General features: G+C 51.2%; 8 protein-coding genes across 8 annotated transcripts; 5 read left to right on the top strand and 3 right to left on the bottom strand.

The window, feature by feature from the left end:
- Positions 1-494: 494 nt before the first annotated feature.
- On the bottom strand, positions 495-2138 carry BO83DRAFT_397226 (aminoglycoside phosphotransferase family protein; the record flags this gene model as incomplete). Its single annotated transcript, XM_025533177.1, is given in 5 exon segments — positions 495-707; positions 727-1418; positions 1469-1593; positions 1648-1846; positions 1901-2138. The coding sequence occupies 5 exon segments, from the start codon at positions 2136-2138 to the stop codon at positions 495-497; spliced, it is 1467 nt and encodes a 488-aa protein (XP_025390159.1).
- A 1980-nt stretch (positions 2139-4118) lies between these two features.
- On the top strand, positions 4119-6078 carry BO83DRAFT_334198 (S53 family peptidase; the record flags this gene model as incomplete). The annotated part of the gene is made up of 3 exons (XM_025528366.1): positions 4119-4230; positions 4298-5274; positions 5330-6078. Coding segments are annotated over 3 exons (1836 nt in total), but the record flags the coding sequence as incomplete, so codon positions are not given.
- Positions 6079-6385: 307 nt separating this feature from the next.
- On the bottom strand, positions 6386-7639 carry fhpA (flavohemoprotein; the record flags this gene model as incomplete). The annotated part of the gene is made up of 1 exon (XM_025533178.1): positions 6386-7639. One exon carries the CDS (start codon positions 7637-7639, stop codon positions 6386-6388), a length of 1254 nt encoding a protein of 417 aa, XP_025390161.1.
- Positions 7640-9212: 1573 nt separating this feature from the next.
- BO83DRAFT_225682 (aquaporin) lies at positions 9213-10693 on the top strand. The gene is made up of 3 exons (XM_025526852.1): positions 9213-9648; positions 9699-9999; positions 10067-10693. Exons 1-3 carry the CDS (start codon positions 9322-9324, stop codon positions 10456-10458), a joined length of 1020 nt encoding a protein of 339 aa, XP_025390162.1. The 5' UTR covers positions 9213-9321; the 3' UTR covers positions 10459-10693.
- Positions 10694-13420: 2727 nt separating this feature from the next.
- BO83DRAFT_425243 (uncharacterized protein) lies at positions 13421-16305 on the top strand (the record flags this gene model as incomplete). The annotated part of the gene is made up of 3 exons (XM_025535200.1): positions 13421-13722; positions 13770-15563; positions 15630-16305. 3 exons carry the CDS (start codon positions 13421-13423, stop codon positions 16303-16305), a joined length of 2772 nt encoding a protein of 923 aa, XP_025390163.1.
- A 364-nt stretch (positions 16306-16669) lies between these two features.
- On the bottom strand, positions 16670-18530 carry BO83DRAFT_357158 (Zn(II)2Cys6 transcription factor). The gene is made up of 2 exons (XM_025529234.1): positions 18367-18530; positions 16670-18297 (listed from the first exon to the last, which is right to left on the bottom strand). Exons 1-2 carry the CDS (start codon positions 18459-18461, stop codon positions 16749-16751), a joined length of 1644 nt encoding a protein of 547 aa, XP_025390164.1. The 5' UTR covers positions 18462-18530; the 3' UTR covers positions 16670-16748.
- A 1808-nt stretch (positions 18531-20338) lies between these two features.
- On the top strand, positions 20339-22004 carry BO83DRAFT_386989 (ammonium transporter; the record flags this gene model as incomplete). Its single annotated transcript, XM_025532696.1, has 5 exons — positions 20339-20347; positions 20418-20632; positions 20703-20883; positions 20930-21250; positions 21306-22004. 5 exons carry the CDS (start codon positions 20339-20341, stop codon positions 22002-22004), a joined length of 1425 nt encoding a protein of 474 aa, XP_025390165.1.
- Positions 22005-23864: 1860 nt separating this feature from the next.
- On the top strand, positions 23865-26179 carry BO83DRAFT_425246 (putative nucleoside diphosphatase (Ynd1); the record flags this gene model as incomplete). The annotated part of the gene is made up of 4 exons (XM_025535201.1): positions 23865-23874; positions 23937-23971; positions 24026-24146; positions 24207-26179. The coding sequence occupies 4 exons, from the start codon at positions 23865-23867 to the stop codon at positions 26177-26179; spliced, it is 2139 nt and encodes a 712-aa protein (XP_025390166.1).
- Between the last annotated feature and the right edge of the window lie 244 nt (positions 26180-26423).

The following is a 26423-nucleotide window of genomic DNA, read 5'->3' on the forward strand; positions in this document are numbered from 1 at the left end:
GAGCCCAAGCCGGCTGCCACGTTCCCTGCCCCAGTGGTGACATGCAGGCTAACTTATATTGAGGCCAATGGGAACCTTTGGCATTCTGGACCGCATTACTGCACAGATATAGTGATAAGTACGATACAGTTTGAAAGTTCTCATACTTCATGGCTGAACGCACATTCACGAGACGGCAGCCCTTGCACGTGAATCTCCCCTCTTTTCTGCAACCAGACGTGTCGGACTCTAAGTTGGCGCAGACAAATCTTGGTGCTGCCATAACTATGGTCAAATTAGTGCTCAAGCACGTATCCAAGGCACTGGAATTGAACGGTATCGCCCAGCGGAAAGAAAGTCAGTATAAACACGGAAAGAGTCAAGTGATTAAATTACTGGCACCGAGTAAAAATGAAGAAACAAAACGACTGGAGGCTGCTCTCAGTGACTGAGATGGAGAACTCTACAAAGTCAGCCATGTCCCTATTACTGGTGTTTCAGAAATGAGCCTCAAGTCAGTCATCGAATGGCCATGCCTTTTCCCACCCAATCTTCTCTTCCTCAGAAGTTGCAAGCTGGTGAATCAAGTCTGTCTTGGCGTGCTTGAGAAGCTCCCTAACTTCGTCATACCGCTCAGGCGGCACGATGCCTTTCTCTGGCCACAGTTCATCCAGAGACTCTTTCACGCCCCGCATCAGCTCCATGCTTCGGGATGCCTTATCTGCCATCTTCGCGAATGGAGCTGACCTCGCCGGTAGTATATTGCAAAGGAAATGGTGGATTTCCGGAAGCCTGTACGCCTGGGAGATATGACCACTCCTCTGCAAGCTCAAGTATCCTGGCCTGATACAAAGCTTCTCCGTCAATGAGCAAGTTCTGAGCCAATAGCATCAGGTCAAAGCTCGATGTCTCCTGAAACTCCATAGCTTTGAACAGTCTTTTATTCTTGCCATAAGTGAGCTTTCTATACAGACTCGCGAGAGACATGTTCAAATAAAGCCTTTCGGCCTTCATCTTTTCGTCAGGATTGAGTTGATCAATGTCGCGCGGGAAGTCCGGTGGATCGAGGCCAGTTGCTGGAGGGCCATCATAGTCAAGAAAACATGGCTGACGTTCATGGTCGAAGAGAGGTAAAACCTCACTGGACTGCCAGTCAATGATGCCTACAACCTCAGATAGATTTTCGGGATTAACAAAGATATTTGCAACGTGGAGATCAGGGTGCCATAAGAATGCGGACAATATTGAGTCATCCGTTGGGAGGAAGAAATGCACCATGCGGAGATAGTCCCGAATAGCAGCTATTTCCTTCGATGGTGAGCGACGGTATGTGCCGGGACCGTATAAACCCAGGATTGACCGGGGTAATTGGGGCATTTCCTGTACACAGGCGAGTTCTCGGGACCCAATTGCTAATCTGTATCCGTACAGCTTATCCCCTGGAGCCGTATCAGCAGGAGATATCGACAGACTGGTAAGGAAATCTTACAGGGGCCCCGATCGAAGTCAACGTCGATCCTACCGTCGTCAAGGAACCCTCTTCCTGTTGATGGACTGATAGCAAATTGATCGTCTTTGAACTGAGACCCGTCTTCATTCACGAGGATGCAGCCACTGTTACTTTGCAAGTCTTTGGATTAATATAGACTCCCATATCGGATGAATGACTTCGACATCCAGGCTTTTTGATACCTGGCTATTGTCTTGGCGAGCTCAAACCTCTGCTTAATATTCATCCGTGGCCAAACTTTATTCAGCTGGATACCTCCAACCTTCTCCATAATAATGTATCCTGCACCAACTGGGTTCTCACTTGCGTTTGAGCTCCAAGCCAAAACCTTCGGCACAGGAGTACTCAGCTTATTCCCTACCTACCAGTGGGCATTAGACACACCGGTGAAGAGGGTAGTATGAAGCTTACTTACAAAATCCATCGTTGCCACTTCACTGGCTGTGGTATAGTGTGGCCGTCCAGCATTCGTATTCGGCACCTTGCCTACAACCTGTGTACCGTCCTGCATGGTAAAGAGGAAAGCTTTATTGAACATGCCATCCGGGAATCTCTCAACATTAACGCATTGATCGTGTGAAAAGCCGACTGATTCAGCCGCACGCTTTGCTAGCTCACTCATACTGAACTTTACCCGGCGTATGGCCATCTCGTGATTTTCATTTACCAAGAAGCGAGCTCTTGTGTAGTCATACGACTCATGGATCGCATTCCAACTAAAGGGGTATGACTGGCTGAGGTTTGTCCGGTATGAAAAGGTTGGATGGTGAAACGTTCGTCTTTGACCGCGTAACAGCGGAACAGGCTTGCGTAGCATCATGAAAGAATCCCAATACATTTGTGCTACATTGAGAGAGCATCAAGTGGAATGGATAATGGATGGGGATGGAGATCCCCTGCACCTTTTGGCTGGCGGGAAGATATCGTGACTGTGGTACAGACACGTGACCCTGCATGGCAGTTTGCAGAGAAGAAGAGATGGAAAGGCTGCTGGAAAAAGTAAATATACCGGCGATATATCGAGAGTTGGATTATATGGGGAATGTCCCTTTTCATTATCACTTCCTCGCTACTTCTGCTCACTAAAAAAGCACAGTACTACCTTCACGCCGTTGCAATTCTCCTGGTCGAAGTAGACGCAACTGTTGTTATTACTGGGTACCGACTTCTGGTATTATTTCAAAAAATGACAGCCTTGTGACAGCTCCAGAAGCGGAATATCTCCGCGAAATGAACGGAAAATGGTGCATAGAATGCACGCAAGAAGTAAGTCATATCGCGACAAAATCCAGCATCATCAGAAGCAAATTTATTCCGAGTGACCCTGCAGCAGGCCAGGGCGAAAGCTATGGTCATTGGACAATGGCTATGGCCGATCGTTTCTAGATGGAGCTAAGCGCCGCGGAGTATACTATCCCTGTCAACACAAGGTTTGTTGATGTCTCGGGGAGCATGTCGGAGGAAGATTCAGGTCCTAGAAAGGGTGCACAAGACCTTGCTGTCAATTCGCCATACATTTGATCTATCTATAATGTATGATCATCGGTTCCTCGAATTCGCGAACGAGATAAGGGGAAAGTGGGCTGCCGCGAGCTGAAGTTCACTGCCGATCAGACTATTTATAGATGACTACAGGCAGATTTGTGGTTTTCGGAGAAAATAATAACAGATGGAACTTATGGGAGGGGATTTGGTCAGTGACCAGTAGGCAATAGATGCTGGTTTTCCAATGCTGCTCTGATGATAGGATACTCTGCTTCACAGCGTCACTAGGTACCAGTCTATCCATCCTGTTCTAATTTGTTTCCCCAAGCCAAGGAGAAGAGGATGCTACACCCGGCGGAGAGCCGGGGAAAGCATCGGAGGATTCGAACCTTCTCTGAGACCATGACAGCACAATACTACATTGTAGAAGATAACATTGATGCACGAGCAGTGACCTGCCTCTTCAGGATAGCCCAAATCTGCAGAAACCAAGGGATTGGCCCGATTAGCTAGTGGCTTATCAAGAAAGCGGGGGGTGAAGCTACCAAAATGACGAAATAGGAGCAGAACTATCACTTCTACTAGCCGTGCCAAGATCTAGGAAAGGGGAAGCAGGAAGGCGGGTGGAGCCGGTCAGGCTGGGCAGTTCCTGAGGTTGCACTCAAGTGGCACCAATTTGTTCTCCCGCATCCCGCCCAGCCAATCATAAGAAGCCCGGTCCTGGCAAGATCTTGGCGGGGAATGGTACAAACCAGCCAGCCAAACAACCGGTTTATGGGACGCCCTGCAATACACTGAAATCTTGGGCTGTTGGACAAAAACAAAGCAGGCAACAGCAAGATAAAATACAGCGGAATGATGGCATATCCCTGTCGATCAGCCGGACAGTTTGGCGCTAGTGTCACCTCCAGCTTCGGCTACACTCGCAGCGGACCCAATCAGTGCCCCTTCCAGCCCCCGATACAGTAAGGGCATGCACATCGCAGTCTTAATCGCCTGCAGTGGCAGTAATGATAGTCCTTCTGCTGAATGATCCCCCCCATAACAGATAAATAAATAATACTACTTATCTCTGCCCGTCCCCTTCACTTCCCTTTCGCCGTCTTCAATCCCCTCCTCTTCGTCTCTCCGACACCCTTTCACCATGTTATCCTCCTTCCTTAGCCAGGGAGCAGCCGTATCCCTCGCGTTATTGTCGCTGCTCCCTTCGCCTGTAGCCGCGGAGATCTTCGAGAAGTTGTCCGGCGTACCCAATGGTGAATTACAAACATCAACGCATCATCCCGAACCATATACTAACGCGACTTCTTCGATTACTACCAGGCTGGAGATACGCCAACAATCCTCATGGCAACGAGGTCATTCGTCTTCAAATAGCCCTTCAGCAGCACGATGTTGCTGGTTTCGAACAAGCTGTAATGGACATGTCCACACCCGGTCACGCCGACTATGGAAAGCATTTCAGCACACATGATGAGATGAAGCGCATGCTGCTCCCCAGCGACACTGCCGTCGACTCAGTTCGCGACTGGCTGGAATCCGCCGGAGTCCACAATATCCAGGTCGACGCCGACTGGGTCAAGTTCCATACCACCGTCAACAAGGCCAATGCCCTGCTGGATGCCGACTTCAAGTGGTATGTCAGCGAGGCCAAGCACATTCGTCGTCTGCGCACCCTGCAATACTCCATCCCCGACGCCCTGGTCTCGCACATCAACATGATCCAGCCCACCACTCGCTTTGGCCAGATCCAGCCGAACCGTGCCACCATGCGCAGCAAGCCCAAGCACGCCGACGAGACATTCCTGACCGCAGCCACCTTGGCCCAGAACACCTCCCACTGCGACTCCATCATCACACCGCACTGTCTGAAGCAGCTCTACAACATCGGTGACTACCAGGCCGATCCCAAGTCCGGTAGCAAGGTCGGCTTCGCCAGTTACCTTGAAGAATACGCCCGGTATGCCGATCTCGAAAAATTCGAGCAGCACCTGGCTCCCAACGCCATCGGCCAGAACTTCAGCGTCGTTCAATTCAACGGCGGCCTCAACGACCAGCTTTCATCGAGCGACAGCGGCGAAGCCAACCTCGACCTGCAGTACATCCTCGGCGTCAGCGCCCCCCTCCCAATCACTGAATACAGCACTGGCGGACGCGGCGAACTAGTCCCCGACCTGAGCTCCCCTGACCCCAACGACAACAGCAACGAGCCCTACCTCGACTTCCTCCAGGGAATCCTCAAGCTCAACAATTCCGACCTCCCCCAAGTCATCTCTACCTCCTACGGTGAAGATGAACAGGTAGGTCCCCTTTCATACCCCAAAACTACCCCAACTAACCACCCCTACCACTCAGACCATCCCCGTCCCCTACGCCCGCACGGTCTGCAACCTCTACGCCCAACTCGGCAGCCGCGGCGTCTCCGTGATCTTCTCGAGCGGCGACTCCGGCGTCGGCGCCGCCTGCCTCACCAACGACGGCACCAACCGCACCCACTTCCCCCCTCAGTTCCCGGCCTCCTGCCCCTGGGTAACCTCCGTGGGTGCCACCTCCAAAACCTCCCCTGAACAAGCCGTCTCCTTCTCCTCAGGAGGCTTCTCCGACCTCTGGCCCCGCCCCTCCTACCAACACGCCGCCGTGCAAACCTACCTCACCCAGCACCTGGGCAACAAGTTCTCAGGCTTCTTCAACGCCTCGGGCCGCGCCTTCCCCGACGTCGCCGCGCAGGGCGTCAACTACGCCGTCTACGACAAGGGCATGCTGGGCCAGTACGATGGAACCAGTTGCTCCGCGCCGACGTTCAGTGGTGTCATTGCCTTGCTAAATGATGCGAGACTGAGAGCTGGTCTGCCCGTTATGGGATTCTTGAATCCGTTCCTCTATGGAGTTGGTAGTGAGAGTGGCGCGTTGAATGATATTGTCAACGGCGGGAGCGTGGGTTGTGATGGTAGGAATCGGTTTGGAGGCACGCCCAATGGAAGTCCCGTTGTGCCGTTTGCTAGTTGGAATGCAACCACGGGGTGGGATCCGGTTTCTGGGCTGGGAACACCGGATTTTGCGAAGTTGAGGGGCGTGGCGTTGGGTGAAGCGAAGGAATATGGTAATTAAGAGTGAAATGGGGGAAAGGGATTTTCTTTTCGTTGTGAATATTAGGTCAATTGTGTGGATATCTTTCATACATAATTAGTTTTTTGAAACTGATAATCTAGAAGAATTGTTTCATGGGTGTGGTTTGCTTATGTGAGCTGGTTGTAGTGTATAACGAATAATCAATTGAGTGGAGGGTATTAATGAACTAGAATTATATACAAAGGTTAACCCATGCAGTCGTAACCCATAATGCAAAGCTCTATTCTATCTGTATCGGTAGCAGATAAAAGTGTATGCAGTGTGTATCTGTCAATGACGCAATCAAGCGGGCACACCACCAGTGCCAAACAGCTCCATCTTGATGCGATCCGCGCTCACTCCCTCGGCAGCCAGCTTGCCCTTCACGTCCAGCATGAACGACTCGGGACCACACACGTAGTACTGCGTTGTGGCATCATCCAGGAACAAGTCCTTCTTGGAATCCAGCTTGCTCAGGTCCAGGCGACCGGCAAAGTCGTAGTCTTCACTCTGCTTGTCCTCGGCAGCTGGGTGACTAGTGAAGAAGAATGCCTGCAAGTTGGGCACCTTGGTGGCCAGCTCGCGGATCTGGGGCTTGAAGGCACGGGCGGCGGAGGTGCGAGCGCCGTGAATGAAGGAGATTTTGCGCTGTGTCTCAGACTCGGTCTCAAGGATCGTGTTCAGGATCGAGGTGAGCGGGGTCAGACCCACACCGGCTGCCAAGAGAACGATGGGGCTGGAGCTCTGCTTCTCCGCATCTGACAGGAAGAAGTCACCCTGGGGGTGCGACACCTTGATGATGTCGCCTTCCTTCTTGAGATCGTGCAGGATGTTAGACATGAGGCCAGGGTGGGCTTCAGCACCCGGCTCGGTGGCATTAAGGCCAGCCTCCTTCTTCACAGAGATCCGGTAGTAGTCGGAGCGGGGCTTGTCACTGAGAGAGTATTGTCTGGCTTGAGGGTGGTTGAGTTGGGGGACGAAGAGCTGAATGGAGATGTATTGTCCGGGACGGAAAGAGGGGAGGGGCTTGCCATCGACAGGCTCGAGGTAGAAGGAGGTGATCTCAGAAGATTCAGGAACCTTCTTGGCAATGCGGAAATCGCGGAACTCGGTCCATCCGTCGGCCTCCTTGTAGAGGGCAGCTTCGCGGTTGATCATAATATCAGCGAGTTGGAAGTAAGCGGCGGCCCAGGCGTCCTTGATGGCGGGGGTGAAGGCGTCACCAAGGACTTCGCCCATGGCCTCGAGCAAGAACTTGCCGACGATGTTGTAGTGCTCGGGCTGGATGTAGAGGGAGGCATGCTTGTTGCAGATGAGCTCGACTGCGGGGCCGAGAGCACCAAGGTTGTCGATGTTGGCGGCGTAGGCGAAGACAGCGCCGGCGAGGGCGCGGGGTTGGTGGCCGTTCACTTGGTTGGATGAGTTGAAGATGGCATTCAGCTCAGGGTGCGCGGCGAGCATGTTCTTGTAGAAGACGCTGGTAACAGCATTGCCATGCACCTTGATCACAGGCACGGTGGCCTTGATGATGTCAGTCTGTTCCTGGGTGAGACCCATTGTTTAGTGTGGATGTATCTGCCGCGAACGGGTAGATCTGACAGAACAAATGATGGCAAAGAGTACCAAAGGAGAACGAGTCTAAGAAGGATCTTGGAAAATGAAAGGGGGAAAAGCACTCTGACGGTGATGGTCTATCCTGGTATTTATAATCCGGTGAGCAATTAGGAGGTGGTCCTTGAGGGCTTCTGTTAGTTCGGGTGGACGGCATGCCGTGGCGGGAGAAGTTTTTTCTTGCTTCCACTTTTTTTTGTGTATACTAGTTGAACGGCGCGGCCGTTTGAGCATCTCCGCGGAGAAACTGGGGAAGTACAGAAGGTGCCAGACTAACGCGTCAAATCAGGCTCCAGATGATGCTAAGGCTGTCGATCCGTGATTGGGCAGAGAGAATTTTGAGTGTGAAACGATAATCGAGTCATTCTCAATTGGTTCAAGGGGCTGTCACTCCTGTTAGATAGAGCAGATCCCCCAGTGGGAGCTGCATATCCGTCACATCCATCCGTCCATCACTATTGAGGCATCTGATAAGAAGGCAGACGTCTGCTTCTGCAGCATCTCTGCTGTCATGGCACGCCGAGACAGAATAGCGAGCGAGCCAAAGTCCGAATGACTCGCAGCAAATTATTAATTTGAGGCCTTTGATCAGCCCACCAAATCCCGATGCCCGACCGGAAGATTTAGGGGGGAGCCCGAGAGCAACCGAGTCTCGGCCGTGGGGTGATCCATCAACGCTCACGAACTCCTCGGGGAGGCCGTTGTTCGAACTCATCCAGTCACAAAGATGCTGTTAGTCATGTCCGGTTCATAATGAGACAGTACTAAGTATTGTACGATGCTGCGGCAATGCAGGAAGATGCGATGATGCAGCTGGAAGGAAGTGGCGCCTCTTCGCTCCCTCGGATTAATGTATCTCCGGGACAGACACCCGCTAGTCCTATCTGGGATGGTTGATCTCACTACTTACTCTCGAAGACAGTAAAGACCAACCACAGTAGTCTCCTGCTAAGCTCTTGTCTTGGCTACAGAGTGGAACACACCCCACCATCTAGCTCGATGCAAAGCATCTGCCCATTCTCATTGTTAACATGTAAACGTCAACGAAATGGTTAATCCGCTTTCCGTCGTCAATCAATTCTGCGTGGGGCTCTTCCCGAGTCGGATCCCCATAGAGAAAACAAACAGTAATGCAACCTCAATTCGGCTTCATAGAATTGTGCCTCCAAAGGAGAGACTACATGCTAACTAATTCGTCGGCAGATGAAATTTCCCACAAATGAAGCATGTCGGACTATACTCTTCTTCTCAACGTAGCCGCTATTGTCTTGGTTGCTCAACGCCACGAAGCAAGGTCCAGAACACTCAATGCTCCTCAATTTTCGGCTCAACCATGGTCGCAACCAAGTCGTCTAGCTCATTATTTATGGCTGCTCTTCCCGAGTCCGAGCCAAATCTTCTGCTATTGACGGCTCACCACCTGCGAACCGAGATAAACCTCTTTCAAGCCTCCTGCCAAAAGAGAACGTCATGACGTTTGCTCCAGCTGGAATTGCGGAGCTGACAGCTCGCCCTACCCTGATGCATAAAAGCCGCTCTGTTGCTCTAGCAGCCCACTTTCTTTGGTCGCAAATAGATTCCGCTCACAATCGGCCTTGTTTTTCGAACAAATTGTAAAGAATATCATCATGGGGCCGCCACAATGGTTTCGCAAGCGCAACCCCGACGGCCAGAGGGCTCCCGTCTATAGATCCTCGAATAATCAGCTTCCTATGCTGCACCTCGCCGACACAACGCGGAACAATTTCATCGCCGCCGTCGGGGAATTCGTGGGAACCTTTCTCTTCCTCTTCTTCTCCTTCGCTGGGACGCAGGTGTCTAATACCCCCAAACCAGCGGCCGGGTCTCCTCCAAACACTCCAAACCTGCTATACTCCTCGCTCTGCTTTGGGTTTTCGTTGATGGTCAATGTGTGGGCATTCTATCGAGTGACTGGAGGTCTATTTAACCCCGCAGTATGTTGTACTATGCCAGTTTCGAGATATGTGGTTGATCATTATTCTAGGTCACTTTGGCCCTGTGTCTGGTTGGTGGATTGTCTCCCATCCGTGGGGTTATTGTTTTCGGGGTTCAGCTCATCGCAGGCATTGCGGCTGCCGGTGTCGTGAGTGCTTTGTTCCCAGGCGACTTGAACGTCGGCACTCGTCTGGGCGGTGGCGCTTCAATCTCACAAGGACTGTTCATCGAAATGTTTTTGACGGCTCAGCTGGTGCTCATTATCATCATGTTGGCTGTTGTGAAACATAAGTCCACCTTCCTGGCTCCTGTGGGCATCGGCCTGGTGTTCTTCGTGACCGAGATGGTTGGTAAGTAGATGGCTTTCGGTCTAATTGCTGCCAGATTATATGCGACTAACCTCTTCTTCTCCTGCAGGGGACTATTATACTGGCGGTTCACTCAACCCAGCGCGATCGCTCGGTCCTGACGTCATCAACCGCAGTTTCCCCGGGTACCATTGGATCTACTGGGTCGGTCCGTTGCTGGGAAGTCTCCTCGCATGTGGCTTCTTCACCTTCCTCAAGATGTTCCAGTACACCACCGTCAATCCCGGTCAGGACTACAATGAATGGGAAGCCAAGATGGGTTCGGGAGGTCCCGGATCGTGGGACATGTCGATGCACCGTCCCTCATATAACTCCGAAGCTACTACGGTAGAGCAGCCGCAATCCCCAACAGCCGACAGGAGGAACCACACCCCGACCAACTCACAACTGCAGAATAACCCTAATATTCCTAATATTCCTCACGGGGCAGAGCAGGTGTAGACAAACGGGTGTGGTGGATAGTGGAATGGAAAATAAACGAAGCGCTAGGGGGTATAAGGTTGACAGCAACCGGTTAATTACGTAATTACTTTCTCGGTGTACCTTTTTTTCTGGTTAATATTTTCGTGTGATGTTCTGGCCATGTTCCATGAGAATTTGCAACGACTGCTCAAGGGTTGGCACGGTGGCGTGGTGGTTCATGTACGGAGTACCATTTGAGGCAATTTGACCATCTCCGCGGGGAGCTCTCTATCTCCGCGGCTCTGTAGTCCAACTCAACTTCCGACTTCCGCAACTTCCACGAGACAAGAACAAGTCTTGGCTATGGTCATGTTTTTTAGCGGAAGTAGTCATGCTCCGTGCAACCCGGCTTGCAGTGGTTCAATCGCCTTCTTAGAAGCCATGATGCATGCTCGAATAGGAGTACGTAGCGTCACTTTGTAGTCAATACCGCATCCATGATTTCTGCGTCAGTAATACTGCCAGTGGAATATACTACCCTTTTTATCGGTTTTATGGCTGACCGCCACTTCAAACAAAAAAGAAAAAAGAAGAAAAAAGAAATATAACAAACACATTGGTAGACCATTAGGGAAGCTGGGAGAGAAGATTGTGGGAAGGTTTAATTGAGGTAGAAGGACAATCATCTTGATAACGGCCCTTTCCAACTGCGTTAATTATAGGGAGACACAAATGTAAATCGCGGAAAAACTCTATTCTAGCTGGAGTCTAATTGCTTGTTCCCATAAATAAAACAGGCTATGAATTTATTTGTCTTTGCCCATATAGGGTAAGTCAGCATCCCCACTGGCAAGAGCCAGGGGTTGAGTAGTAGTAGTAGTAGTAGTCGACCGGTGACATAGTAGATTATGTGGCTGGACGACACCGACGAAGTCAAAGGAGTGATTACGACGAAGCATGTTCCAAACCGCAGTTGGCAGTGTGAGCAGCAACAAGGATGAGTCTGGACTGAACTTGAAGACACCTTCTATCTTGATATCTGCCACATCCTCCGCGATCGATTCTGACAAGCACTGGATGTATTGCTCGACGATATCCGGCACACTAGTCGTGTCAGAGATTATCCGAACAGTAACCAAAACCTTGCCATCTGACAGGTCACTCGCTTTTCGGAGACCTCTAAGTTGCCTTGGGCGCGCTCCCAAGGGGCGAAGGGTGATGGATGGCTTATTTTTGGCCGGGAAATGTACAGGGATAAGTGTACTTGTTGCCAATGAAGGTGCTGTTGATGGTACCCTAACCGACTACAACAAGTATACAGTTTATGATGACCAGATTTTCGAGCTCATCCCAAGGTCAGATGGTATATTTTAATATCCAGACTGTTTATGTTTGCGCACCGGGCAACCGGTATGGTCGCATATTTTCGATCAATAACGCAGTTGGGGTAGCATATCTTGACAAAGACGCCCTCAGTGAACGCTTCATATTTGAAGAGGGTAGCGGTTATTTGGCGGGGTGGTACCGTCTTCTTACTCCAGCATACAATCTGGTTCTTACTGGAGGAGTGTGGAATTATCATGCTGATGGAGAAAATTATGATGATCAATCTTTCAAGTTTGAAACTGATTATGGCGAGGTTACCAAGTCTGCTGGTGCTTGATCATTTGACCTAGTAATTGTATAAATGGCATTCCCTTTGGGTGGAGCAGTCTTTGCCGGATCAAAAAGCGCCATTGAACCTGATGCTAAGACTCAGAAGTTTATAGTCAAGGTCATCACAGAGTGTGATGGTTTTGATATGTCCTATGTAACTAATATCCTGGACAACCTACTACTCAGTTGTTTACTCTTTACTAAACGTCTAATGCCCCGAACCAGTACTTACTTGGACAATTAGGCAACAGTACTGGTGGTAGCAGTATACATAAAATTAACCAGTCCCTGCCCTTGGCTTTGGGCCCTTTCCAAATGATAAATCCTGGTCCTGACTTCTAGGAAAACGTTGTGTTTATCACCACTCAATCAGTCCATAGCACTCCTAACATCGGATCAACCAATAAGCCCAATGAGCAGGCCAATAATCATCCTGTTCTGTACACCTACCTGGAATCTGGCTATCTACTAAGCGCCAATTCTGTGCGTTCTGTCATCCCGATCGCTTTACTTGTCGTCTTGCTAGCCGCTGACTTTCAAACCTCTTTCGATCAGGTGTCTCATCTTCTATGGCATTCTTCGCTGGGGTATCCATGTTATAACTTCTTCAATTCAATCCTTTCCATTCAGTGGTCAAAGCCAGCCGACATTCTGTATGCTGTCTATCTGAGACCAACTTCAGCACAGATACAAAGGCAGCTCGGACCATCTCAATATAAGCCACCCATATCTTTCCCTTGCTATATTGCCTAGGGCAGGTGTTGGTGCCATTTCCACGCTCTTTGGTCGCCCAGACTGGAAGCTAAGCACTTAGCCGATCTAAGTGACTGTTTTCCAAGCAGCCATCGGGCAAACTATCCCCGTTGACCACCAGGCAGTGCAAAGATCGCCTATATTATCGCTTGTTCTGGCGAAGTTCTCGCCCCATTCAGGCTGTCTTGGGGGCCAGAGGATCGGGTTTGATTAAGCCAAGTTCAAACGCGCACGCTGATGGGCTATACACTTTTCCATCCACTACTAAGCACGATAGCTTGACTCGTGCATGCGACCGATAGATCCGTACCTGCAGCAGGCAGACAATGCTACGATCAAAAATGACCCGAAGCATTGGTGGGATGAGGATAATGGTATTGCTTGGTTTTGGCCCTCTGGGGGCCAAAAGCCACCGCCGCGGCCAGCCCGATCCTCTACGCTGTTACCGAAGCTCAGCTACCAAGGAGTAAGAGTTGGGAATACTAAAGAAACAGTCTCCCTTCAGGAGATCTTTGGATGCCAAGCGTAAGCCAACTGTCACTCACTCTTTGTTTTTTTCTTGTTACAGTCATTCTTTATCGTCCTTTGGACAATGCCACTCTTTAATGCAAAAAACCTGCTGGCAGGACTCTGCGCTGCCAGCATCGTCTCACCAGCGTTAGGGCTTCCTCAGTCCTCGCATCCGGCCTCGTCGGCTGTTGCAAACACCCAGGGTAGAACCTCTACCGAGAGTCATCCTTCATGGACTTCGGAGTCGGACTCAACAGCTACCACGATCTCAGCCTCGAATACTCCATTGTACTCATCTTCTTCGCTGGCTACGGCCTCCCTTGGTGCTGCTCAGGGGGCCACGACACTCTCGTACTCTAGCGCGCTTGTAAATACACCCCAAAGGTCAGTCTTCCCTTGATAAGCAAAGAGATAGGTTCTAATGGTAGTAGTGTCCATGACACGTCTGTCAGCCAATACACTCCTTCGATTTCGCACTCTCATACGACGACATTGTCAAGTTCTTCTGCAGGAATCCCTGCTAAAGATCTTACTACTGCGTCAAGTCATTCTCGTTCAATTATCTCGACGGGGACTTCCACTCGCTCCCCTAGCAGTTTGTTCACTTTTGCTTCCATTGAGACTCCCACCAGTCAATCTCACACTCCTTCAACCCACACCTTTTCCACTCATTCTTCGAGCTCCTCAGAGCATGCTTCATCTGAGTCTGCTACATCATCCCACACAGTCAGTACATCGAAGGATCCCCACACTCATACGCCTACGTCGTCCACGTCTTCATCGGACATCTCGACAAGTTCGTCGGCTTTGACTCAGCACGACACTTCCACAAGCTCATCGACGCCTGTTCGTTCTCACACTCCTACCGTGTCGACCCCAGCTTCATCCAAACTGAACAGTAGCTCTTCGACCAAGATTCACACGACCCACAGTCGTACTGAGGACACCACTTCAAGCTCTGCTTCTCATACTTCTACGTCCAAGTCAAGCTCCAGCTCCGCTGATAATTTCTCATCAAGCCCTGCATCTCATTCTCCTACAGCGAGCACTCACTCCATTACCAGCACTACCACCACGAACACTGATACCAGCCAAAGTGCTAGCATCACAACCGGCCCCTCCACGACACCGAACTCAACAATTTCAACTACCAGCAGCACAACCACTTCCTCGGTAGATGTCTACGCCATTATCAAGCACCTCTACAAGCTCGTGAAGGACACATACCCGGTGATCAAGAAATGGAAGAAGGACCCCAAGTCCGTCAAGGCATCTGATCTCATCAAGCCCCTGAAGCGCGTCATTCCCGTAGCTGATGACGTTCTCGACGTACTCGGGGCACCGAGTTCTTTAAGTTCAAGCTCTGGTGATAGCGAATCGGTGCTCGATAGTTGTAGCAGCGGTGGAGGCCTGGTGGGAGATATCATCGGTATTGCGAGCTGCATCTCCAGTACTGCGGATGAGGCCGTGTCGATTTTGGGTAGTTCCTCAGACAGTGATACATCTGATGAGTCCAAGCTCTCGTCTTACTTTGACGCCTTCGAGACCGAGGGAAGTTCCCTCAGTGCAGTGGGAGTGACTGCCACTGGCTCTACCGCGACGAGCACCGGTACGACAACGACAACGACCTCTGGAGATACGTCTTCGAAGTCCACAAAGACTGCCACGTCTACCAGTACGGATACCGATACGTCTACCAAGTCTACAACGACCAAGACGTCGACAAAGTCCACCGCAACCTCAGTTTCGAGCTCGTCTGCCGGCTCAGGTCACTCAGCCAGCGCGTCTGCCTCACCCACTTCGGCAAGCACCATGGAATCTTCTACCTCCACAAAGACCAAGTCCAAGTCCAAGACAGAATCTTCGCAGGTAGCATCGTCATCCGCTGCAGCAAGCAAGACCACATCCACGGATTCTACTTCCACGAAAAAGACCACATCCACCAAGTCCACCGAATCCTCTTCTTCCGCACGGCTGTCTGCATCCTCATCAGCGCACACGTCCAGCATTGCTACGACAAACTCGACATCCACCAGCACCGACAGCAAATCCAGCACGTCAACCGAAACCACAACCATCATAATCCACACGCACAGTGGAACAGCCAGCGACACCAGCACCACGCACCACACCCCCACCGTGACGCCCTCTCCCTCGCGCAACCAGACAGCCACAACCCTAGTCACCACAACCTCCTCCTACACCTCGCCCCTCTGCACCAACCAGTAAGCCCCTACCTTCTCCCCCACCCTCACCCTCACCAACCACAAACATACTAACCAAACCCCCAGCGCGGACCCCGACAACGGCTCCGGCAACGTCTGCGTCTGCCACCAACCAAACGGCGACTACACAACCCTCTCGGAACTCCCCTCCGGCAGCGGCTGCTCCTACACCTCCATCCCGACCCCCACCAGTACCAGCACCACCACCACAAAAACCACCTCCACAAAAACCACATCGGACCCCCCCTTCACCACCACCGAACTCAACAGCAACGTCCTCGTCTGCGCCACCTCCACGCTCAGCTACTTCTCGACCTTCACGTACACGAAATGCGCCGGCACCAGCAGCACGATCTACACGGCGCCGACGCCCACGCCCACCGCGCAAATGGTCATCGCCTACCTCTCCGACATGTACAGCTTTTGGTCATTCTTCACGCCGGATATCGGCTCCTCGATTAATTTCTGTAAGGATGCCGAGGCCGGTGAGCTAGAGGCGAGCGGGAGTATTAAGGTGGTGGATCCGCCGTATCCGGATGGGACGAAGAAGTTGGATTTCAAGATTCATGATATGAAGGATTGTGTCTATAAGGGGACGAGTGATGAGCCGGGCACGTTTACTTGTCCGCAGTTGGGGAAGACGGTCGATTGTGAGAGTTATGGTGAGAGTAAGGTGCATGATTGTTATGGGGCGTTGAGTGTCAGTATGTTTAATCCGGTGGTGAGGTGTCAGTGGTATTAGTATTTATCACTTTGATTGGGAAGAGATGGGGATTGGGGTTTTGGGGGTGGTATTAGGAAGGGGAGGGTTTATTTATGGATATTTATTTAGGAAATTGTAATTATTAAATCATGCTGTTATTAATTGTGGTTTCATATTTATTAGGATCATGTTGTGTAGGGTGTGCTTTTCATCGGTAGTGTGGGGTGGGACTGCAGGCTCTGGCTGGTATGATGCCTTTGAATAGTGAGATAAGGGTAGTAAGACGGCAGTGATGGAGGTTTACGTCAAAATTGGCGACGATACCTGTTGATCGTTAGTCAATAAATGCTTACTACAAGTCGAAGTCCAGTTCTAACAAGATTTCATAAGTGATATATACATTAATGCCCGAGCAAATTGGTATCTATTACATGATAAATCGCCAACCAAAGTCCCATTAAATACTTATTATACCTCAAAAATCACCCCACGTGATAGTCCAGTAGTGCCTTCTCCCACATCCCCGAGCCGACATCCACATAGCCGTCCAATCCCATCTGCCGGCTCGATCGACGATACCATAACCCAATCTTATGATCATCTGGAAGAATGTTCACATGTATCGAGTCAATGCGGCGTGACTCTGGAACCAGATCTCCCGGCATGAGGCCTTTAGATTCGACATCAATCAATCGTTCTAGGACGATGACGGCCCCCGGCGTTGTCCAGAGACCTTCCTGTCTCTGACAGCTGCGGAGTAATTGTACTGCTTCTCGCCGGATGTACCAGTCGCGACATTTGAAGGCACAGAAGAAAAGAGGAGGGATGATGCCCATCCCGATGGAGAAGTTGGGCATGGTTGATTGGGTGGGTGTGGACAGAAGGAGGATTTTAGCGAGCGCCACGGCTCGGCCGAAGTTGAGGTGAAAGGCATCGAAGCGTGTTTCGCTGCCACCGAGGCGCGTTTCTGTCGCGGCCATGATGTAGATGATTTCGCTCCAGAGTTTGAGGACGGTGAGGATGGTGCTGTCGCGGAGGAGTAGGGTGTTGCCGGTGCATGTCATTGCATCGTCGAGTTCGGTGGTCCAGCATTGAAGCTTATTGAGGATGGCCATGCGTCTGCTGTCTAGGACAGTGCAGTAGCCTGGTGAGGAGGGGTCGGAGGGATTAGGAGTCAGGACGAGTCGGCCTAGTCTGACGAGCAGGCTGCCGGCCTTTTCTAAGCTGTCGGTCGGCTCTTCAAGACTGAGATCGTTGATCTCCATGTAGGGGGCGTCGCAGCTGTTGCTATCCACCTCCTCAAAGAAGACTTCGTCGGCAAAAGTTGACCATTGTAGTTGTAGACGGGCGAATACTTTCATCAGTACTGCACCTGTGGTAGAATATCCCGGCTTGCCGGTGCTTCTCCATTCCTTAAGAAGTTTAAGACCACCACGCAAGTGACAACAGGCAGATTGCGTATCACCCTGCAGAAACATGAACGAGACGAACAGTACGCAGGTCACGAGTGTTATTTCCATGTTGGCGCTGGATGGAACTCCTCCACCCGCTAGCTGGTGTCGCAGTGAGGATATTGCTTTGACACATTGTTGGAGAGGTAGGCGGCTGTCTATGGTCCCCTGGCCGGTAGTGGTGCGCTCAAAGTTACAGTGGAGGGCACTTAATGCGATGGCAGCGTGGCGGACCGCTGGCTCGGCTTCGGTGACTTGGTGGACTAGACGCAGCCAGAAGTCATCATCAAAGTAACCGGAACATTGAAAAGCTGTATTCCTGCGGAAGAAATCGAGATACCAACGCTCCTGCCGCGTGAGGTCGATTTCATTGGTGTGTAAGATCAGATCCGACACTAAGGACGGCACGCTCACTGTTGAAGATGAGCTGCTAGTCGATGACGGCGATGTTGAAGCGAGCCGGAGTTTGGAAGCGCGCGTTCTTCTATCGATGGTTTGCTGGTATCCATCGCATATCCGACCAGTGCTGCTGCACATGCGACAGATGGGCCGGGTTTCGTCACATTTCTTATGGCGAATCCTACATGATCCACATTAACGGTGGTCCCCATGCATAAGCAAACAATCAAGGTGCACGGTGACTCCGTACCTACAGGTCCGACAACCCGTACGCACTTTGGTGTGACTGACCCGAGTCCTTTTCTTCGGCGCTGGTTCCTGGACGCCCATGGTTGAAGATGACATGTTGGATCCCGGCCAAGATTTCCGCAGCCTATATATGCGAACCGGCTATCCAGCCAGCGAGAATCAAGAGAAACATGGCCAGCGCGATGGTTGAAAAATCGGGAGGAACCAGGATGAGGCAATGAGAGGATGACACTAATGCTTCCTTCTCGCGTTAGTCAGCCACACCCGTTGGGGGCGATTCGACCTGATTGGATCCCTTGGACAAAGAAGATGAGGTTTCTTCCATCGTCTGGGGCCTTGCAAGACTTGAGTTTCGCCAGGAGGGGCGTGCTTCCGAAGATGCCGGGCGGAACATACTCTCAGCTCAGAGGCAGCTTGTGGACAATGTGCCTTGATTAATATGGGATCTGGTACCTGACTGACCTTGGTGTGCCTTGGTACTAGGTCGATGGAACCAATACAACTTCTACAAAGTAGGTCCGGGTCCCCGCACACTCCATCGGCCTGTACTCACGATCGACTAGGAAGGAATCTACGAGGAATACCAATCGAACAAGCTACGAAGAGCATGTGCTCAGAGACAGCAGTACCAAGCATTGCGAATTACTTGCTGCTGACGAATACGACTTGTCAGGTTACCGGATCCTTTTCCTCGTGTTTTTGGGATCCTTCAGATCCTCCCCCTTACTACGCCGGTGGGTTTCTGCATCCAGGCACCGAGGCCATTGAGTGGTCATCAAACTAACATGAATCAGGCGTTGCAGAACTATATCGTGCCATGATTTTCGCCCCCGCAATACTTCCGGATAATTAACCGCCGTGATCGTCAGTCTTGGCTCATGAGCAACCATCGCTTGCATGTCAAACTAAATTCCTCCCTCCAACATTTGTAAAGATGAGAGATACAATAGGTGCATGGACGATATAAGCATATTCGTACCGGCGTGTCGGAAAGCTAAAAGCTGGGGGCATCTGGCTACGTGTATAACGCCAACAAGGCTGAAACAGAAGATTGTTGTAGATCACCAGCGCTGCCATCTGACTGGGGATCACGAGGTTTTCAGCCCCGATTCCTCATGTCGGACTACTGTCTCTAGCTTGGGCCCGCCTCTGAATGGCGTGGCTAGCACGTTTTGTGCGGAGTTCCAACTGTATGCAGCACCACTCAGAATCCTGGACATCCCCATCCATCACCTGATCGTTCAGCCACGAGATCGTATCTCATAGCGCTTCAGCTTCTGGCTGAGATGCACGGCACACGTTCTAACCATTGGAGCTGAAAAGTTTAACTCATCGTGCTAGTCTTGGAGGAAGCGAGAAGTATCGATATGCCGGGCTGTTATCTCTCGCCAATCACAGGACGGCTTTCGCATGCATGGGCTACATCACATCGCTCTTACCAGCTCAGCCTTCCTGAGATCCCCTAAACCCCAGAGGGATGTACGATCCGGGGTTTGCAACGGAGCCAATCAGTCATGGTTGTGATTGCCTTCCTCTTCCCTTATCAATATGGGCTCCCCTGCTTTTGTGATCGTCCACCTTGGCATCTGGGATCAGACTTCTCGATAGCAGCAGAAGGCGACCGCAAGTCATGCAATACGAAGGTTTCTGTGCGACGAGACCGACTATTTGTATTCGCGTCGGTTCTTGGCTCAGATAACGATCTCTTTTACACTGGAATAACCAACCACTTGCAGCTGTTATTATCTACAGAATAAGATATCGCATATGCCCCATCTCAGAATGGGTCCAGCCAAGAAACTATGCAGTCAATGTGCAGGGTGGGAATCCAAATTCAGCTCACTGCCAGTGATCTATTATACTATTTAAGTGAATGGCCCCTCAAACACAGCAGACCCGAAACAGTCTGAGGATAAATGTTGGAACTCGGCTCATTATAAAGAGATTCCCACCGCTTTGTTTCTTCGCTCATCATGGCTGAAGTGAGTGGTGACTTGCGACAGCCAGTGATATTCTCAGACTTGTTTTGCTAATGTGCATGCAACGGAACAGCCAGTCTACAATTCCTCAACGCCGGAGGGTGGTGATCCTACCCAGGTCGACGTGAACGCGCAATACACCGGATTCGAGTACAACTATGTCTATATCACTACATGTACATTCATCGTCTTCCTTATCTTACCGGGGATTGGGATGCTGTATAGCGGCCTGTCACGGAGAAAATCCGCGCTGGCCCTTCTCTTCCAGGCCTTTATGGTTCTTGCAGTGTCAGTTTGCCAGTCGCGACCTGTTTGTTATTTAGCGCAACACTAATCGTTAACACTAATCGTTATATAGATCGACATTTCAATGGCTATTTTGGGGGTATTCTCTTACTTATTCAAGAGATGGCGGTCCCTTTATCGGTACACTGAAGAACTTTGGCTTGATGGATGTCTTGGTGGCGCCTTCACCCGGCTCCGCGGTCTTACCGGAGGTCGTCTTCTGTCTATTTCAGCTCCTCTTTTGCGCATGCACAGTAAGTTTGACCAAGTGATACGAACGCGATGTACTAAGGCCAGCAGGTGATGATTGTCGTTGGAGGCGCCTTTGAACGAGGTGGCATTGTACCTTCACTGATCTTCAGCTTCTTCTGGGCAACCATAGTCTACTGCCCGCTAGCCCGATGGACATGGAGCAGTAACGGATGGCTCTACAATCTGCCGGCCATTGATTTTGCGGGAGGCGGTCCCGTACACATTGCTTCTGGGTGTACAGCTCTGGCCTATGCGTTGGTTCTGGGCAAGCGTAGGGATCACGGGGACCCTTCAATCCGCAAACCGCACAATACAACATTGGTCTTCCTCGGGACCGTGATGATCTGGACTGGATGGTTGGGATTCAATGTACGTGAGGTCCACTTTTCATTGTTATTCGAGTCTAACAGCAATATGGCGATAGGGGGGCTCGAGTCTTAACGCCAGCATGCGTGCCATGGTTGCGGTTTTCAACACCAACACCGCCGGTTGCACAGGCATTCTCGGGTGGGTTCTGGTCGACATGATCCGGTACAAAGGAAAGTTCACAGTCGTTGGTGCTTGCGAAGGTGCAATTGCAGGTTTGGTCGGGATCACCCCAGCGGCCGGTTGTGTCTCGCTATGGCTCGCAGCATGCATCGGTTTCATTACGGCCATCGTATGCTCCTCCCTCAAAAATGTGAACGAGTGGATTAATGTCGACGAGGGCATGGATGTGTTTAAGCTGCACGGGATTGGTGGCATGGTGGGAGCTTTCTTGACGGGCCTGTTTGCAAGCGAAAAGATCTCGGCTTTGGATGGCAGCACGCTATCCCCAGGAGCGATTGATGGCAATGGTGTCCAGGTTGGAAAGCAGTTGGCGGAGATCTGCGCCATCTCATCGTATTCCTTCGTGGTATCCTACCTTATGCTTCTCATTCTCAAGTATATTCCTGGGATGCAGTTGCGAGTGAGTGACGAGGATGAAATGCTGGGACTAGATCGGACTCAGTTCTTCGATGAACAGATCGGAGATTGGTCAATGACGGTGCATGGCTCCGCGAGTCCCACGCTGGTTGGGATACCCAAAGTATCCTCAACGAGCGTGACGGAGTGCCAGGAAAGAAAGGGGAGCGATCTATAGAATATGTAGAAGCCATCTATGTTGCTTTTGGGATAGATAAATGATAGAGTTCGGTCTGTATGCAGGGAAATGCAACTATAGGACGGTCCGTTAACCCAATTCGGCCTGCGGACGGAGTGGCCAGTCAGGTAGTTGTTTTATTTTAATCCACCGACGCAATGCTTATAATAGTGCCTGCAGGTGCAATGCACAGCCAAGAGGAGGGGTTCAGCGTTGGGTTACGCTTTTACCTGCTGGAGACAAAAGTCAGGCATCGGGGACGACACCAGGTGATGGTGCAGCACACCCATGGCCGCGTCATGCTATACGAGGGCGAACACCAAATGATCTAAAAATATCCGGTGATAGCTCTTTCACTTTTCTACATCCCTTGGGGAAAAGGATCTCTCCATTAGTACAATATATTTCCTATCCTTCCAGTGATCTCTTCGATTATACTCTCCGCACGAGGGAAAGAGGACAATAGCATGGCCGATATACTTCCAAGAAGTCTTGGCTTCCTTCATAAAGTGGGGTCGATCAAGTGGAGGCGGATTTCAGATTGATTTGATTCCCTGTCACATCATCCATGCTGACATGCAGATGGATACAGAGTAGTTACCAAAAAGCAGAACTTCATCAGATGCTATGGCAACGCAACGTGACTGAATAACATATGATAGTTAATAAGCTCAGCTGTTGTACAACCATGCTCTAAATCGGCAGATACTACTCCGTAATTGGGCCTGCGAAGAGCACAGATACCAATTCGGTAAGCTACCCTGCATAAATACAATGTTTTGAGGGTGCATGTATTCGCAATCCGACAGATGATCCCCTCGGTTGCGTATGTCTTCCCTGCGGAGTAAACTTTCACGCGAATGGCAGGTCATTCACAAATGTAGTTGGTTGGTGTCGATCTCGGGGTCCAAGGACTCCATTCTACCCGCTGGGCTGGCACATCTGTCGTCACCCCAGAACAGACACAACAACTTTGAATCAAGGAGGGAGGAGAGAGAGAATGAGAGGATGGATGGCGGGGGAGGGAATCGCCGACCGAACATCTTAGCCAATCATTGCAGAGGGATGGCGCAACAAGGCTGGCGAGCTTACGTCAAGCGGGCCGGGGTTGCATTCTTGGCTGGCCCAGACCCTTTTTTTTCCTTCTTTTCTTTCAACTTCTTTTTATTTATTCATGATGGATTGCACTCTCTTGTTCTGCTTCAGTTTATAACGATGAAGATGTATTGACTGATCTATTGAATAAGTATGCAATATGTACTCTCTAAATTCAAATGATCAACGAGATCATAATATTTCCGCAAAGCTAGGTGGACCGGCAGCTCATTTCATCTTTAAATTAATTCCAGCTGGACCCATTCCCAGACGGGATCGCATCTTCCCGACCTTGCCCGATCGGATTTAACGGCAAGCCTTAGGCCAGCAGTTGGTCGCGTCAGCCAGCCGTTCCCGGCGAAGAGGCAAGACGAGGCCTTATCTTTTCTTTTTCCCTCCCCTTCTCCTGCTTGCTACTATCCCCACCCTTTCCTCTCCTCCTTCTCCTTCCCCAGGCCTGCACTTTGGCTTTGGCTTCTTTTTGACTTTGTTGTCGTTATCTTGCTGCTTTTCAGCAAGGCCATTCGTTTGATTACTTCTCCGTCGTCTCCCGACATACGCTCTTCACCCTCGCACTAGACCTTGTAATCATTTGTCCGCATCGTCGTCCCACCTCCCATACTACACTTCCAGCCCACGACTTCGCCCCCGTCCCACTCACACACCCATAATAAGCCTTGCACCCTTTCGCGGTTCCACTCGAGTTGTCATGGTCGGCGGTCTTGACTGCAATTAATTCACGTGTATCTTTCTCTCGACATCCTCATGGGCAAACGTAAGCACCCGTCGCATAGTCCTTGATTTCGCCTATATGGAGACTGACGGATTCTGGTATAGACCGATATGGAGTCGTTCTGGACGCGGGTTCGTCCGTAAGTAATACTGCGCCATACATGCCTCTGCACCATCTCTAATCCCGGAGATAGGGAACTCGAGTCCACGTCTATCGCTGGTTGGACAATGCTGTCGCGCGGGAAAAGGGAAAGCATCTGCAGACATTGCCCGAAGTGAAAACGAAAAGCGACTGGACGAAGAAGATACATCCCGGTACGTCTGGTGGATGGCTGCGCTACGTCTCAGGTCAATACTAATGCCTTGGTCTTATAGGAGTGTCGTCGTTTGCCGATAAACCGGAAGAAGTCGGTCCTGAACATCTGGCAGAACTCCTCGAACACGCGAAACAGATCGTCCCCGATGACGCCGTGAAGGATACCCCCATTTTCCTGCTCGCGACTGCGGGCATGCGACTGCTTCCTGACGTACAGCGCAACCTTCTGCTCGAACAGATCTGCTCCTATGTCGGCTCGAACTCGGATTTCCTGCTTCCCGACTGCGGAGTCCATATCCAAGTCATTCCAGGTATCACCGAGGGCTTGTACGGATGGGTCGCCACAAACTATCTGCTGGGAAGTTTCGATTACCCAGGCACGCATGATCACGGCAAGGGACACCACACGTACGGCTTTCTGGACATGGGTGGTGCTTCTGCGCAGATTGCGTTTGCACCAAATGCGACTGAGAGCGAGAAGCATGCGAACGATTTGACACTCCTACGGTTGCGCAATGTGGATGGATCGACCCAGGAACACAGGGTCTTTGTCACCTCATGGCTCGAATTCGGCGTTCATGAGGCGCGCCGGCGCTATCTGGAGTCATTGCAAGCGGCCAGCGCTATTGGAGACGTCAAGGAGCTTCCTGACCCGTGTCTGCCGTCTGGATTACGCACCACGATCGATGGCAAGCTTCTCGCGGCGGATGACATTGACGGGATGCATCTGCTGGGAACTGGCAAGTTCGATGAGTGTCTGCGACAAACATACCCGTTACTGGACAAAGACGCGCCTTGCCCCGACCAACCCTGTCTCCTGCACGGGATGCATGTTCCGGCTATCGACTTTGACGTTAACCATTTTGTCGGCATCAGCGAGTACTGGCATACGACTCACGATGCGTTCGAGATGGGTCACAAGGACAAGGCCTACGACTTTGCCACTTACCAGGAGCGTGTGCGATCATTCTGTTCGCAGGACTGGGCGACCGTGGAGAACGGTCTCGAGGCCCACCAGTGGGGAAACAAGTTTGATCGGGAATCGGCTTCGGAGATCTGCTTCAAGGCTTCCTGGATCATGAACGTGTTGCATGATGGTATCGGGATTCCGCGCGTGGGACTCGAGGACATTGCGGGCTCGGGTCACAACGGAACCAAGGAAGTGCTGTCCCACGGCCAAAGCAAAGGCTACTTGGACTCCTTCCAGGCCGTGAACAAGATTGACTCTACCGAAGTCAGTTGGACTTTGGGCAAGATGGTCCTCTATGCCTCGTCTCAGGTTCCTTTGGAGACAGAAGAAGCCCTTCCTGTCGGCTTTGGCAGCAATGTTGCCGGCGTTCCCAGCGATTTCCAGTACCCCAGCGTGGAGTTGCTGCCCAGTCCCGAAGGGATCCATGGCACAACGTGGCATGATGCGCTCCTCGAAGGGAGCTCGTCACGCAGAGCCCCGGGCTTTGTCTTGTTTCTTCTTATCGTGATATTGGTGGCCTTCTTCCTTTGTGGACGAAGCCGTCGTCTGAAAGTCTACCACAAGATCAAGAACGTCTTTGGTTGGGGTGGCCCGTCTCATCCAAACTACCCGAAGCGGAGGAGGATGTTTGGTGGCAAACTCCCGTTCTTTGGTCCCAGAAGCCCTACTTATGAGCGCGTTCTCGAGGAAGGCGCTCAGGAATTTGATCTCGGTGCGAGCGGATCCAGCCGCAGCTCCTTTGACGGGGGACGTCCGTCTGAAGCCGATGCCGCCAGGTTTACGGCCCCTAAGCGGGCCTCCAGCTGGGGCAGTGGTAACACTACGCCCACCTTCAAATATGCATTAGACAATTCCTCGTCCGGGACTATTGGCCTCGGAATTTCGGCTGGGTCAGGAGCCAACGCGATGGATCGACATGGGCTGGTCGTGAGGACCGAGAGCAGGGATCATCTGGCACCTTTGGCATTGGGGCCGACAACCAATGGACGCCGCTCCCGAGCAGGCAGTCCGTCGAGATCCCATCCCAAGTCACCACTAATGACCCCCCTAGCAGACGACTAATGCTGCTGTATGATTACGTTTATGTTGCCAATGTTGCATCACTCTGGCGTTTGGTTCTGTTTCATTCATGACTTGCAGAAGGGATCTGCAAGTCCAGGTCGCTGCTTGAAGCCGGCGTATGACCGCATAATAGTCCTTTGCTTCTTGGTGCCATATTATCAGGGGCGTGCTCCGGAGTACATAGCTACTCTTTACCTTTTATTATACTAGACTATTTATGAGAGTCATAATACAAATAAAGAAA

The sequence above is a fragment of the Aspergillus eucalypticola genome (genome assembly GCF_003184535.1).
Source record: "Aspergillus eucalypticola CBS 122712 chromosome Unknown BO83scaffold_7, whole genome shotgun sequence".
Lineage (NCBI taxonomy): Eukaryota > Fungi > Ascomycota > Eurotiomycetes > Eurotiales > Aspergillaceae > Aspergillus > Aspergillus eucalypticola.